The sequence below is a fragment of the Gadus chalcogrammus genome, chromosome 7, assembly GCF_026213295.1.
Source record: "Gadus chalcogrammus isolate NIFS_2021 chromosome 7, NIFS_Gcha_1.0, whole genome shotgun sequence".
Taxonomy (NCBI): Eukaryota; Metazoa; Chordata; class Actinopteri; order Gadiformes; family Gadidae; genus Gadus; species Gadus chalcogrammus.
This window is the reverse complement of record NC_079418.1, coordinates 19819978-19836632: the sequence shown is the minus strand read 5'-3', so window position 1 is coordinate 19836632 and position 16655 is coordinate 19819978. Positions and strand designations below refer to the sequence as shown.

The 16655-nt window shown below is 48.5% G+C and overlaps 1 protein-coding gene across 1 annotated transcript in view; it reads right to left on the bottom strand.

The window, feature by feature from the left end:
• The window catches only part of med13a (mediator complex subunit 13a), a 72864-nt gene that overhangs the window by 39687 nt on the left and 16522 nt on the right, over positions 1–16655 (bottom strand). Inside the window, 1 exon segment of the mRNA XM_056593616.1 lies at positions 14419–14587. Within this exon segment, the coding sequence (XP_056449591.1) occupies positions 14419–14587 (169 nt within the window).

The window sequence follows — 16655 nt, the reverse complement described above, 5'->3', positions numbered from 1 at the left end:
AAAAGGGAGGCGATTAACAGCACACGTGCATCTTTCCCTTTCAAAGGAGAAGAGGAGAGACAAGCCCCTCCCCTTCTGTTGCATGGAGTCTGGGCATCACGACAGTGTTAACACACACACACACACGATACAGGATTCAGTCAAAAGGTCGCACACGGCACTTTAACCATGACCTGTTGCACAAAAGGGTGGGCGGGATAGTCTAATAGTACATTCGTTTGTGTCTCCCAGCCTGAAGGTTCTGGGTTAGATTCCCACTGTCAGCAGTCCTCCCCAGGGAAGGAAGCATCCCTGATGTAAGGAGCCCGACGCCAGTGCAACTCAAAATCCACCGTCGGCGGCTGTGGATAAAGGCGTCCTGCTACACGATTAAACAGACAATAGAGCGCCGCGTAAAGTCGCCAGAAAAACAACCGCTGATACATATTTGATTTATGAAGCGTGTTTGGCGCTCGGCACGTGCACTGAGGTGGGTCGCCCGGCGGTCGGTAGTAAACACAGCGCTTGTGTAACGCCATCTGTTCCCGGCGACGGAAGGTTAAGCCTGCCTTTAATCCACAAACAAACAGAGGGAGGAAGACTACAGGGTTTTTCTGCATTTTTTACACAGGGCTTTTTCAGGACATTATCCCACAGCAAAGGTCATTCCGCAGCGAACTTACACTCTGCTGCAGATATTTGGTATTAACATTGTGTGTGTGCGTTTGTGTGTGTGTGTGCGTGTGTGCGTTTGTAATGGTGTGTGTGTTCATGCATGATGTGTGTTTCTCTAGGCTTCAGTAAAACACAAATGAAGTGGAGCGCTCTGTTATGCAACATGCGTGTCATATGCACAACGACTGTCACCCTCTCACGCAGACACACACACAGACATACACACACTCACACACACACACACACATACTGTAACCCACCCACCCTGACAACACCTCGGCTGGGGACACAAACAAAAGGCCCCCAGAGAGGAAAGGGGACAATAACAAGGGAGGTAAGGGAGAGGGAGTGTAGAGGGAGAATAGAGGAAAAGAGAGAGAGAGAGAGAGAGAGAGAGAGAGAGAGAGAGAGAGAGAGAGAGAGAGAGAGAGAGAGAGAGAGAGAGAGAGAGAGCTAGAGCGAGAGAAAGAGAGACAGAGAGAGAGAGAGAGAGAGAGAGACAGACCGAGGAAGACACAGAGAGGGAGAGACAGAGGGAGATGGAGAGGGTGTATCTGTCTCCAGAGACAGTACTCTCTGGCACGACCTGATCTCAATCCATTGTGCACACACACGTGAACACACACCTAGAGCTAAAGAGCGAGCAAAGGCTTTAAGAGAGAATAAACGCCGGGCTGCCGCTGCTGAGGATTTGGTTAAGCAAATATCTTCAATGCTTCTTTTCTTTCTTCAATCTCTCTCTCTTTCTCAGGTACACCTACCTCTGCAGAGGATTTACCAGTTTCCCAGAGCGAGAGGGATGGGTGAGTGAGTGAGTGAGTGAGTGAGTGAGTGAGTGAGTGAGTGAGTGAGTGAGTGAGTGAGTGAGTGAGTGAGTGAGTGAGTGAGTGAGTGAGTGAGTGAGTGAGTGAGTGAGTGAGTGAGTGAGTGAGTGAGTGAGTGAGTGAGTGAGTGAGTGAGTGAGTGAGTGAGTGAGTGAGTGAGTGAGTGAGTGAGTGAGTGAGTGAGAGTGAGAGAGTGAGAGTGAGAGAGTGAGAGAGTGAGAGAGAGCGCAAGCGAGATAAAGCCTCCTACGCGCACTGAAGATGCCCTCCCTCCGCCTCTTCATCTTGACTGCCTAAGTTAAGTCTCTCGCTTTGGGTCCAGATGACACGTTATTTGACAAAGAGCGCTATAATAGAGTTGGATCAAGGAGAGGAGAGGGGGACACACCAGTCAGAGAGGAACAAACACTTTTTCACGGTGCACATTTCATCACTTACGTACGCATCACTTGTGCTATTCCAGTACAAGTACACTTGTACTGGTATATTCGCCCGGCAGCATTTACAGCCCTTCCATGATTGGACGACATTTATTTTAGAATAAATTAATCCAATATTATTACTAGTAATATGCAAAGAAAACAGATGAAGTTTAGAGTCCAACGAACCACATCACCCTTCATGTTACCCCTCATCTATCCTTGTTTTAAAGGGCTCCTATTATACCACCAGGGGTGAGGGGGATAAGCCATTACAAGGCGTTTGAAGATCTGCCTTTTTCCCACTTGTGATGTCGCTAAGGCACATGGAAAGGCAGGTTTTCAAATGGCTTGTAGTGGCTAATCCCGCTCAACCCTGGTGGTATAATAGGGGCCCTTTAATTTAAAGCGGCAATCTCAAAGATTCTCATTCGTTCTCTTTGGCGACACCTACGCTGCTAAGCAGTACTTTTCCAAACAAACAATTTCGCCAACGTCACCCAGTTTGTGACATTCATAATAGCCCAAATACAAAAGGCTCCCAACGATGGGCCATGGGGCAAATCCCTGTTGTGTTAGCTCATTCGATGATAGGTAGTTTTAGTGGAGGCATTAATTGACATGGAGATCTTTTTTCATTATTTTTTTCTCCCCATGCTGTTTCCCCTTTGGGTATATAGTATTAACCTACCACAAACACAGGAGCACCTTTCCTTTTTGTGAACGTGGTAGAGGAGAGATTAGACGATGCCTGTGAGTCACAGCCTGTTAGATGTCAGTTGCCCGTGAGACATTTGGCCTTGCGTCAGAGAGTGAGCTATGTGCACAGACCTGGTTGAGGCAGTGTCTCACGGCTGCTCAGGTGCTAAATTACACCTGCCTGGACCAGGTAGACACACAGGTCACACACCTGGTAAGCCACCTGATGGTGTGTGTGTGTGTGTGTGTGTGTGTGTGTGTGTGTGTGTGTGTGTGTGTGTGTGTGTGTGTGTGTGTGTGTGTGTGTGTGTGTGTGTGTGTGTGTGTGTGTGTGTGTGTGTGTGTGTGTGTGTGTGTGTGTGTGTGTGTGCATGACGTTCCACCAGATGAGGGGCGGGCCAGAGTGACAGCCCACCCATTAGCAGGACAGCTGGTGGAGACAGACAAACAGACGGACAGACAGAGAGACAGAAATAATCAGCATTGCGGTCTGTCACCACTCACGCGTGTGTGTGTACGCGTGACTTACGTGTACACACAGTTGTGCACGAGGACTTGAGGTCACTACTTCCCTCTTTGATTTGGCAAACAAACAAAAAGGTGTAGCATTACAAAGCACACAAACAAAGCCTGAAACACATACACTGCTGCAATCATGCGATGGTGTATCACGTCGATTTGGGTCTGAACAAGGCAAGGTACGAGTCTCTCACTAGTGTGACCAGCAGTACAGAAAGGGAGGTAGGCAAGTCACGACCTTAATTTACCAGTGTCCCTGCACGTTGCACTGTCGGCAGCGTAATCAGTGAAAGGGCCCTCATTCGACCTGATGCTAAAACAGACGCCACACTCCAGTCTGCAAGTGCTGTGAGCAAAATCAAACAAGGCAACATCGAAACAAAGAAACAAGTGCTCGTGGGGCGCTGTGTCGGCCTGGGTCCAAATTGCACGCAAAATCTTTGGCTAGATCTGACTCGGGTTAGCGCACACACACGCCCACACACCCACACACTCACGGCTCTGCGAGTGTGTTTCTCTTTCGACGGTGAGCTGGAGGAAACAGATGTAAGCAACAAAGTGTCAGAGACAACAAGGTGTGAAACAAGTCGTGTTCTGGTCCAGCGAACCTGGCCCACATCAGAGAGTTGGACACGGCGGTTCCTCGGATGGTAATAATATCATCTGGTCTAGTGCGGGGGTGGGGGAACGCACACACAGACTATCAAACCGTCTTCCCACCAAACAAGACCCCGCCTGGCCCGCCAATCTGACTCTGCATGTACTACATGAGGAGAGGCGGCCAACGTGAACAGACTCACTGAGGATCAATGGATTTCATGTGGACCAGGACAATACAGTGAGCGGTGTAGCGTGTACAGCCTATTTTCATGGCATCTACCTGACTTCCTCCACAGTGATTCAGTAGTTCTTTAGGATGTTCAGAACGAAATGGGAAAATGTGCGAAAGCTAGCATGGCTAGCATAGCATAGCCACCGTTTGGCACGTTTGTAATTACTAAAGTCCCAGCTGGTTGACCGCGAGATTGCAATCGCGATAGTCATCTTAATCTTCATCTAGGCGTTTCGTTGACTAATTAACAAACCATGTTTTAAAATGACCCAGCCCTAGTGAATAAGACTGCTCAGGCATTTATGCACCCTCAGCATTTACACGTCTTTTCCTTATTTAATTTAAAAAGTATTTTTTGGGGGAAAATGATTGCTTATTTGCATTTCCCAAAGAACAGATTCTCCAATCTGCCTAAAAATATACACAATGCAACTATAAATAAACCATAAACAACCGTGTTATTCGTTTTGACATTCCACCCAGCGCTGGAGTGGAACGTCTTGAAAGTAACCTAGAGCTAGCTAATGCTGCAGTGCGATGTACGATGCAAACTTTGGCTTCCAGCCGCTCATCCAGCGGCCTTTGGCTGCTAGCAGGCTGTGTGTCATAGCCTAGCATCTGTATGGAGTATCCTGCCAGCACCACACACACACACACGCACAAATACCACACACCCTGCCCATTGTTAGAGTGGTCAGTTTCACGTTTCATTTCAGGGGAACATTTTTTGAAAGCGAAGAGCGAGAGAGAGGGAACAGGAGAGATAGAAAAAGAGAGAGAGTGGGCGGGAGATAAGGAGAGAGAGTTTCCATGGTCTTATTACATATCCTCTTTCACACTGTATGACGATCACCACACCACAGAGAGTCCACCCCACGTCCGCTGCTAAGTCACCACATCCATGCACACGCACACAAGCACCAAACCTGACATCTATAGCACTATTTTTAGAAAATATCCCACTCAAGACTAAGGGAAACACTACACTGAAATACTACTGCTTGGTAATACATATGGGGCTAGTTTTTCTTCTTGAATAAAAGAAAGAAATTGAAAGCAATGAGGCATTACTTTTGATACTTATTTAACATTTAAGCAGAGACCTGAAGAGACCTCTTCCCAATTGGCTTGGGACACGCATTGCTGTATATCTTACACAAACACACACACACACACACACACACCCACACACACGTATCTCAAGTATTTACCGTTATATTGGATGAAAGAAATATTGGATTTAAAATACATGACCCTAACAATTTCAGGTCTTACTGCCCAGAACTAACAGGAAGGTATCAGGCTCACCGTCCCTCGCTCTTAAACCCAAACACCAATTTTTACCACCAATTTACCTATTGGCCCCAAATGGAGTGAGGGGGAGCTTTTTAGCCCCATATATTAGTCAGGGGAAAGAAAGAGAGAAAGAGGAAGAGAAAGGGAGCGAGAGAATGAGCATACACAGGAAGACACCTGATGGCATGCAAGTTGATAGAATTGGCACATAGACCTACGTGCGCACACACTGACACACATGACTGACAGCTGGGGTGCATTTAAAAAAAAAAATTAAACGCTCGCACACCCCACACCCCACACCCCACACCCCACACCCCACACCCCACACACACACCCCACACACACACACACAAGGGTTCCCTGGTGCACCTGCTGTTGACACATTCTGAACCAGATACTTTCTCCTCTCCTTAACCCGAGCCGTGCACGCCCGGCCCACGTGCACGCTCCCAGATGGTTTGATATGGAGCAGTTTTGTCACAAGGGCTTCCTTCTATTAATGGATGATGAAGTAAGCTGGTGAAAGCAGCCGACTACCCTGCCTCAAGCCATTCCGAGCAGGAGCCAATCAAAAGCACCCTCGTTACCCGTCATCGATCCCTCGTCAGGGCCATTAGAACTGACAAGAATTCATTGCATTTATTTCATCTATTTAAATAATGGGATTGTGTGCCATCATGGCCAGGGCAGAGAGGCTTGATTTGAACGAGCGCTGAGGAATGGAACTTGGTTTTGCTGTAAGGCAGATTTGCTCCATGGTAGGTGAACCACCCTGCATTATTGTGCTGCATTGGATCCGGTGCAACATAGCTGCGAGTGCACTCGCGGCCACACTCGTACCGTGTCATTAGGGCCGCCTGCTCCTGCCGGCCGGCGCCGTAAAAAGGTTCAGCGCACACGCGGCCTCGACCAATTAGCCGGCCTTATCGAGGGTTTACGCTGAGCCTCCTCCTGTGAGTTCACAGACGCTACGCTCGGCTATTGTCTGAGCATATTAGCCACAACACTTGTAGAGTAATCTTCTCCCTTTCCCCACCGCCCCCCCGCCCCAGCTTCACGGTTTAACGACGCCTAATTCCACGGGTTGTTTGTTTCAGGTGGCGTGTTCCCACGGGGTGCCGTCCAGCCGTGGTCAACACATTACTGCAGACCCTTCCCGTTATGGCAATTACCTCAAGTCCTTTAGGAGGAGCTCTGTCTGTTCTAACGGGGTTGTAGTGACTTGTAGATACAGGCCGGTAAGGAGCAGAGATGGGGGGGGTTCGGTGTCTCGCCCAAGGAGGCCTACAGAGAGGCTGTGGGGACTGGCTACCTGTTTGGCTGGGGGTGGGTGGGTGGGGGGGGGGGCAGCGCTACGCTATCCTGCCCAGTAGCTGTCGATACCCCCGCCGGTATTCCTGGCCACATGGCCGTCGCTCCCTGGCGGCGGGCTCTGCCAGACCTGGGCGACAGGCCAGCTACCGTTCAAGGGATTACGCCTCAAATGTACGCCATTTGTCCAAACCTCTGGATTAATCACACACACACAGACACACACAAACTGTTTCTAAGAAACTTGGCGGTGAGGGGGGTGCAAGAGGGAATTGAGGACTGGGTCAGGGGTCAGAGGTAAAAGGGTGAAGGATTAACTACGACGCCTTGGTCCTCGTCTGCTGCTTCTACGAGCCTCTGCAGACGCCTCGCCTGACTCTCACACCAGCAGGGTACTTGCTATTCCACACAATGCAAAAATTGCATGAATGAAGACAGGGAGCTTCAAGGATATGAAAGGAATCCTCTCTATCCGTCTCTTCCTCTGTCTCTCCGTCTCTCTCGCTCAGCCCTCTGGCTAACATTATGCAGATGGAAGTTATGGTGCTAAATCAGGACAACTGGCAGGAAGCCTCGGAAATCAGACACCGAGCGTTTTTTTTTTTGCCCTGCATTACTCATTTCTCAGCTATTTGAGATTAACGACGTTCTTGTCTCGTTGCGTTCCGTGTCAAATCAAATAAGATGTTGATGTACCGAACGTCTCTTCAATGCATGTGGCTGGCCCCCTCGGGAAGCCAAGTTTTTTTTTTTGCAATGAGATGGATCGGGTACTTGAAACCCAATGAAAACTATTTGACGGGTAATAAACCGACCGCTGGACCTATTGAACCAGCGGGTGGCGCTCAGTGTTAGACCCCAGCACTGAGTGCATGTTCCCCACGCTCCCCATGGGGGACGTTTCACTCATTCATTCAATGCCCCACCTCTCCAACACGATGGCCAGGGTTTGGTCCCAGGTGGGTGCTACACACTGGTAGTAGTGCAACCCCCCCCCCACCCCAACCACACACACACACAAACACACACACACACACACACACACACACTTTGGGTGCTCTGAGTGCCATATAAAAGCAATGATTTTTAATGATTAATGATTATTGTTAATATTATTATTATTATATCCGGAGGTCTAGAGATGCACGATGCCCTTTGATATCCCTGTTGCTACAGCAACAGAGGAAGCCCGGGGGGTTGATTCACCTGGTGGTGAGGAAGGTGCTGAAGAAAGTGGTGTGGATTACCTACGCGTGTATGCAGTGACGTAGTGCACACTGGGTGCTGTGGGCGTCCACTGCGCATGGGCCCCGTCATAGTGCTCATCCAACAGGCACAACGTGTACACGCGCATGTGAGCGTTGTCAGCACAGACCGACGCAGACTGCGTGCACGGAGGACTGTTGACCAGCAAATTTCTGTGTGTGTGTGAGTGTGTGTGTGTGTATGTGCATGCGTGTGTGTCTGCCTGTGTTTGTGTGAGTACACATGCGCAACACACCGGGGAAGATAAATTTAGCGCTTTAGCCCCAGACTAAAGGCAGTGGGCCCTTTATCCTGCACTGTCCTACTTTTCGAAGCACTGCTCTCCGCTTTCTCTTGGCTCAGCACAACGAGAGAGAGAGAGAGAGAGAGAGAGAGAGAGAGAGAGAGAGAGAGAGAGAGAGAGAGAGAGAGAGAGAGAGAGAGAGAGAGAGGACTTGAGCACTTAACACATACTTGTATAAACACGTAAACATACACAGAGATGTGTGCAGGAAGACTGCGTGTGCCGGATGCAGGGCAGCATGTCCCACGATGCCTGGGCCTTACGGTGAAAACACTTTATGAACAGAATTCCCACGGAAACATAATTAAACCGTGTGTTTTTAATTATGTGCATGAGTCGTATTGAGTTGCATAGGAACACTTAAACGCGCTGTAGAATAAGGAGAAACCTCAGCGTGAGTTGGTGCACGTGGGGATGCCAACGATGCTCTCTCTCTCTCTCTCTCTCTCTCTCTCTCTCTCTCTCTCTCTCGTAAACACACCCCCACCTCTGCAGGGGAAAACGCTGAACAAAGCGCCCGGCATGAAGGCGTTATTATTTCATTACAGTGTGTTGTTGTGATGCGATGCGATGACTCTCTGTGTGACTAAGCGTGAGGAGGAGAAAAAGTGAAAGAGTGATCAACAGAGTCAATCACATCAAGGCACAGCTGATAGGTTTTTCTGATTATAAGTCATCACAGAAACCGATAGCCGAGCTTTGGAGTTGATGTCGATTTGTGTTCAATAAACAACAGGTCGGAAAAAGAACAAGTACAGGGCAGGGTAGTGTGTCTTGCAGAATGTTTGCTTGAGAAAGCAAAGGTGTGTGAGAAGCAGAAATGACAAGATGGAGGAAGAGAGAAAATAAGTACACTAGTATCGAATGAGTTCTTTTTAAGTTCTGTTACAAAGCATTTTGTCGCCTATACGAATGATTAATTTTTTCGTGTGATGTGATTTGCGTTTATTTTTCTCGTGGGGAGCGAGGAGGGGGGGTTTGCCGTCGCAAGTGTGTGTGCTTGCCGGCCGAACAGCAAGGTGTGAGGGAAGATGGGTGGAGGAAGTAACGAGAGGCCTAATCCATCTATTTAGGCCCTTTGGGTAAATATAAATACGAATCCGTTATGCGTGTTTGGCTTTCCCCACTACGAATGAGTTTTTGATGTGAGACGCTGATGATGATGTAGATGTTGTTGATGTAATCTTACAGTCTCATTGAAGAGGCGAGTAAACTGGCACAGAGCACAATGTAAAATACTAAAGTAAAATGCTTCACAGTTTAAAGCAAATATTCGTGTGGAGTTTGCAATACATTAGGTGTTGCTTTGAGCTCTTCTCCTATGTTGGTATGCAGACAGCACTGCCGCTCAGAGACTACTCCGCATGTGACTGCCATCTCTTCCACTATTAACGAAGAGCAGTTCTGATTGGTTTATCACCAATCTCTCTCTCTTTCTCCCTCCCTCCGAATATATAAATGTTTATATACATGTATAGATAATTGTTAAAAAAAAATTACCAATATCAGCCTGCACACACTGCAAATCTGTGTACAAAGGTATGTATGCACTACTGCATGTATGTATGTATGTATGTATGTATGTATGTGTACAGTGTATGTATGTATGTATGTATGTATGTATGTATGTATGTATGTATACTATGTATGTATGTATGTATGTATGTATGCATAAAAAACCTACACTAATACAAAAAAATAGAACGTCAGAAAGAAGTTAAGGAAGAAATAATTGGCCTTAAACTAGCCAGCAAGGCACAAGCATTACCCCTCACCATGGAAACATTTAATCCCAAGAGGCATTTTACTGCTGCCATGGCAACCGGGAGGAGTTACGTCTCCCTCCCTCGCCTGTCTAACTAGAGGCAGCATCAGACCAACTGCAGACAGACAAAAAAAACACACTGCTGCCGAAACCGAGAGATAGACAGGAGAGAGAGGGGGGAGGGATGAAGGAGAGCGAGAGAGGGGGAAAGGAAAGAGGAGAGAGAGATGGAAGGGAGAGAGGGAGAGACAGAGAGAGTGAGTGATGTAAGCATTTGAAAACCAGCTGAGGTTTTAGGTTTGGGTAATGTCAAGTAGCAACAGGCTCAACCAATAGGGGCCGTGCGCATTGTTTGTCTGTGTGTGCACTCACACACACACACACACACACACACACACACACACACACACACACACACACACACACACACACACACACACACACACACACACACACACACACACACACACACACACACACACACACAGGTGGCAGGGACTAAAATGATGACTGCAGCTCTTTCTGCGAATTAAAAGGTGTCACTCAGGCTGCCAGTCCATTTAAAGGACTGACGAGTGGTCATTCAGAGCAGGTATTGCAAGCATTGCTGCAAGATCTGCCCTAGTAATGCTGGGAATCTCTGACACGCACACACAAACATAAACAAACACACACGCCCCAATCCGGTGTAATGCAAGGGACTGTCAGTTTGTATTCAGTGTTTGGAAGCGGCCATGGATGCTCACTCTTCTCTACGGGTCGATTTTCCATCACATCAATGTAACCTTCACAAGGGAGCATCAATACAAATCAATAGGCAACGAAAGAAATCTGATGTCTGGGTTAACTTGGAACACATTTGCCAGTTTAAAGGGCTATTAAGGAAGGCCTGGGATCAGGACCGCGGGGCAGATATGGATAGCCCTGATGATTAGAAACACAATTAAAAATCACTCAATCGATTAATCAATCGATTCTAACTACCCATGCTAAGAAATGTATGAACTCAGTTTTTTAACATGCTTTTGATAACAGCCCCTTCAGGTGGCAGAACTCAGTTTTTTAACATGCTTTTGATAACAGCCCCTTCAGGTGGCATATATAACGATTATGCTATCGATTTTTACCCCATGTCTACCGAAAGTATTATAGTGTTTCAATGATTGTTTGCAATATGATGAAATATTGCTAGAAACAACTTAATAATGTAACACCACATTCTGCACAAGGAGGCCGTGATGTTAATCCAGCAGACGGCAGCTCTACCAACAATCCATGAATTAAACACACCCACTTTCAGCCCGGCACATTAATTATTAACTGTAATCCAGCATCCCCTCTCCGAGAAGGGGCTGCTGCACGGCACGCGCAGCAGGGTGCACTTCCTCTTCAGTTTAAACTCAAGTACGCCCCCCCCCCCCCCCCCCCCCCCCCGCCCAATGCGACAACGGGAACATTCTTTACTTAATATAATTTTTTATTGAAAAAATAACAAGAAAAATGACATATCAGGGATGAAGTGTTTATTGAGGGAGCAGAAAAAAGATTGAATGCAGTCTGTCGTACGGATGCGCATTGCTGCCACAACAGAAAAAGTGTTGTTGTTCAATATACCTGGTACCGAACGATCACTAGATAACGAGGAAGCTATGACATTAATATTGGATTCGGAATGAATCAGTTAATTACGAGAACATCCGATGACGGAAGTCATTCCCTGATGTCACGGCCGGTGACTATCTACTACGATAATTGCTCGAATGCTCGTCTGAAAATGTCTTAAGACATGAAGAAAGTAAAACCTAATTAATTCTACTACACCACCTAAGTATCCCTTGACATACAGAAATGCCCTGAGTTTCTTTGCTATTACAAGATAAAGTTCTGTATCACCTATGACCGTGAAAGTATTGTTATTACGTGATCCGTTTTGTCATTTTTATGAGATGAGTTCAGTATCACGTAAATCATTAACACAAGATAACTTTTCTGTTGTTGCAGCAATTGGCTTCCGTAGTTTTAAACTGGCATGTGGTAAAAAGCTGATTTACTCAGCTAGATTTAGATGAGGATCTCATGGCATGCTGACAGGGAGTTTCTAGGAGGAGAAGGAGGAGAGGGAGGAGGGGGTAATAGTGGCGCAGGGGGTGGTGGTGGCACAGGGGCTGGTGGTAATGGAGGCGAAGTTTGATCGCGTGCTGCTGTGGATGAGGCGGGCGAAGGAGCTGGAGTGTGGCGGGGCAGGGTCGCCGACTGCTCTTCAAGAACCACTTGTTGGTTCCCAGGGCATGCAGGCTTGCAGTACCCAAAGAGAAGAGCAGTCTAGCAGGAGTTAGCCTGCCAAGTGCTCGTCTTCATACGGATAATATTTGATAAATTATGTCCTAAATCATCATGGAAGGGCTCCTTTAGAAAACCATTTCCACCAGAAGAACAGCCAGTACCTGTTACATGATTACAGATTTGATCAACCGCCGACTGATTAATAATTTCCAATCAAGCCGAGAGGGTGGAGGGGTCTTCATCACAGTGACCCAGAGCAATGTGTGCTAAATGCTAGCTTTCTAGGTGCCATCACCAGGACGAGCCACAGGTAGCTCATTACAGAGCTAAATTGCTACATTTAACTACTTCAACAGCAGCATTTTGGTCCAATGGGGAAGGTGTGAGGGGGCTGGGGCCTGGGGGTGGAGGGTGGTGAGAGTGTGAAGTGCACCGTGACAATGCTAACTAAATAAATAAACAAGGTGGCAGAAGAAAAGTGTTTGACTGTAACAGCCCCATTCAGCACTGATTACCACAAGACAAATATTTCCCCGGAGATGAGAGCCGAGTGCGCCAGCGACGTCGCACGACTAAACACCCCTCCACGCTTAAGGACAAATAAAGGAGATCTTGTTGTTGATTTCCGTCACAGCTCGACGAGGCTTTGTTTGCTGTAGTCCCAGGGAGGCTGCGGAGGTTGCAGAAGAACAAAGCAAGAGGAGCTGGGCGGAGAGGGGAGGGGAGGGGAGGGAGGCAACAACATCCTCCGCGACTCTGCGTTTCTGGGTGGCTGAACCACTATTTATAACCTGCCCAGTCTGCTCGGAGACGAGGGTGAGAGGGAGAGAGAGAGATTGAGGGGGTGAGGGAGAGTGAGAACGGGAGAGAGAGGGGTAGAGTGAGAGAGGAAGGGAGAGAGAGAGCGAGAGAGTATGGGAGAGTGAGAGCGCAGCCTACTATCGACGCGGGCAGCAAAAAGACAGAATTAAGACAGAATGCTGTAAAGACTGACGGGGAAAAGGGTGGAAAGAGAAAAGACGATCTGATAGGGAGAGAGCTCAAACCAGAGAGTGACATCGAGCATCCGCGCCTCAGGAAGGACAACTGCTTTGCTTTGCTTTATTGTTTTGTTTATGACAAGCCATCCATAATCTCTCCCTTTCATTATCTTTCATTATCTGGTCTGGGTGGGTCATGTTTAGTTTCCGAGTGCAGGTTTGGAGATGGGAAATTTAAAACCAGAGCACCCATGCTGTACTTTTGTCTGCCGTTGGCATGTGCACGACCCAGCTCCTGTTTCCAGGCCCATTAAACGCGTACGCACGCTCACCCCCTCACACAAGCAGAAAAACACACACACTGCAAAGCCCCACAGTCACCTGACCTCCTGAATCCACAGCAACAACACACGTGTTTATCGCAGGGAACAGAACGAGCCGCAGAGGAGAAATGTCCGTGTAGAGCCAAGGTATCACGTCATGGGACTCAAGTATCCCGGCCAAGAACAGAAAATATTAAGTCAGGTCAACGTCATCGTAGTTGTGTGTATAATACGTTTTACCTTATAAATGAACTCTCAATAACAGGGATGAGATAACCAGGTTGATGAATAGCAAAGAGCTGCACAATCGCACACTGTATTTCTCTAGAACATTTGAGAGCAAAATTAACTCTGAGGCATGAAGCTTATTCGCTTCATGCCTCAACCCCACATACTGTATTTAGTATGGAAATGCACGTTGTCTGCCCGTTTGGTGCATGCACAGAAATGGCATTTAAAGGATAAGTGCCCAGTCCGGACATAATCACCCTGTCATGGGTTCAATAAGTCAATTGAACCCGTGTCAAGTTTCCAAAAGCTTTCTTAATTCAATTAGAATAACGGTCAGCTGCAAGTCCCGCCTCTGTGTTTGCATTCCATGGGCATGGCAGTCCCTTGTTAGGAGGCGTTCTGCAGCGACCACTACAGGGGTAGCGGATGGAAAATGAGAAGTTGCAGGAGGAAAACACACCCCCGCAAAGAGAGAAAGTGGGAGAGGCCAAAGAGTGCGAGAGACGGATGGAAACAGAGAGAGGGACAGAGACACGGAGAGTTGAGAGAGCATGGGCGATAACGACAGGAGACAGGGAGAGGGAGCTGGGGTGAGAGACAGGAAAGCAAGAGATGGACGCCAGACAGAGCACGACAAAGAGGGGGATGAGGAAGAGAGGGAGGGACACAGAGAGAGTGAATGGCGGCTGCTGGCGGCGAGCCAATGGCGCGGGGCAACCCCGGGACTCACCTCTTGTTGATGGGCTTCTCGTCCTTCTCGTAGGGCTTGACGAACCAGCGGCCGATGCGCACAAAGCCGCGGTTGACCAGGCAGCGCTCCAGCAGGTTGTGCACGGCCTTGAAGAGCAGCGTGCGGCACTCGTACGACAGGCCGTTCTCCCACACGCCCTCGTCCTCGGCTGCGGTGGGGGGGGGGGGGAGAGACACAGAGTTAACCTCCTGTGAGCTCGCTGGATGTCTGTTTGTTGTGTTTCCTGTCCTGTTCCTTCCTTTTAGATACGCTCATGTGATGACATAGGCTAATGATCTGCGAGCACATACAATCGCAGACATACACTCACACACAAATACAGACGGAATTACTACTTAGGAAAGCGCATAACAATTCATCATTGAAGCCCTAACACTGACGCAAACTAGTGTCTTACCTGTCAATTGACCCTAGACTATCCCAGTATGCCAAGTTATTAGGTTTGGGGCTATTTGTGTCCTAAGACTTTAGTGGGAGAATGATAATATATAATGGCTCGTCCTGCACGTGAAACTATCAGTGCAGTGAAATCCCGGGTGGGGAGGGGGGGGGGGTATTAGGATGAAAGAAGGGCTCTTGGCAAACAACAAACTCACCCGACAAGAAAGACGCCCATGGCGTAGACTTAATTTGAAAGAATGTGTCCTCATGTCTAATGCTCACATTCCTCAACAACAAAGAGCACTTACACCAACCACACACACGCGATACACACACACACATACACATACACTCTCACACACTCAAAAACAAAATAACGCCAATACACAGCCAGTTTATGACCCCTTTCTCAATACACAATTTGCCTATCTGCATGCGTCATGAGAAGCTCATCCTGGGCCTGCCTCACTCGGGTCTACGGATCCTCTTTGAGGCAGACGCCGCAGGCCGGCCATAAAACAACAAGCAAGCGAGACACTTGATCGTCTATGGGGCGTGGCCTCCCTCGCTTCCTGTGCAAATGACGGTCGTAAACGCTGATAGTGAAACGGTCTTTCTTCTTCTTCTCGAGAGCAGACGTATCAGGGTAGGCTGCACAGTGCTGTGACCAGATGTGTTATCCTACAGGGGCCGGGCACTGAGCCGGGCTTTGGCAGCAAAGAGAGGGGAGAGCGTCCACCATTCCTGGAAGGCAAAGCCCGGGGGACTGTATCTGAAGGGACATCTTGGGCCTTGGACCGTGGCATGGTTATAGTGTGACTGCCGCAAGATCAAGCAGGGAGGCACCCAGTGGGCCACGTGCGTGTGCATGGCAGCACTATGTATGAGGGGGGTTACGCCATCGCATTCATCCAAAGTGTCCTAAAGGGCTTTTTTCCATTCCATTAGGGAGCAGGTAGGACAGGTACATCTTCCTGAGGGATGCTTGCAGGCACTGGGGCTGGAACCCAGAACCTCTTGACCCAGAGCCAAAAAAGGGCAGCCACAATATCCTGCCCACCGCCACATGTGTTCATCCGTTTACGAGAGACAGCAGTGGTGCACCGAAATAAAAGTTGAGACCTTTGCCGTGCCTTGTATCCACCAAGCGTTTACAATTCATCGCTGGGCGGTCCTGCTGCCATTTGTTTTATGGTTCTGTTTTTGTTTTTGCTATACTTTAATGGCGCCATTTATTTTTTTGGGGGGAGATGGGGAGGGGTCTTGTGCTCTTGCCCGGTCGGTGATGTAATTAACGGCCGCTGCTAGTGTCTTACTGCGCTCTCGGTCTTCGCGGTCGGGCCCTAGGGTGAAACACGCCCGCTCGGTACAATACATTCTGGTGCAGAGCGCTAGTTTTGGGCTAGCAGGTAAACCAGGGCCCCCCCCCCCCCCCCCAAGCGGTTGTGTAGGAGTGTGTGAGGCCAGGGGAAGGTTTTGTTGTCGCCGGGAAGATTTAGCATTTTGGACTCGAAGAACCCCCCCGTGCTAGACTTGGCAGGAAAGCGGTCGCGTAGCCTTGCGGCGAGCCGAGAGGAAACGCTCCCACTCTCATCAATCAACTGTGCTCCAGTTGATCCAGACGCACAACCGGTCCGCCACAGACTGCTTCCGTGCTCAAGGTAGCTCCCAGCGAAGACTCACCTTAAAAAACAATAATGTTTGCGTCCGGACAAAGTACAGGGCGAACGAGGACGTCCTTCTCCTGAGATCAACCCACCCCGTCTTCCGTTTTGATTATTTTTAGCGTATCGCCTCTTCTGTCTGCCGCTCAGCTGGGGGAACACGCAGCCCTG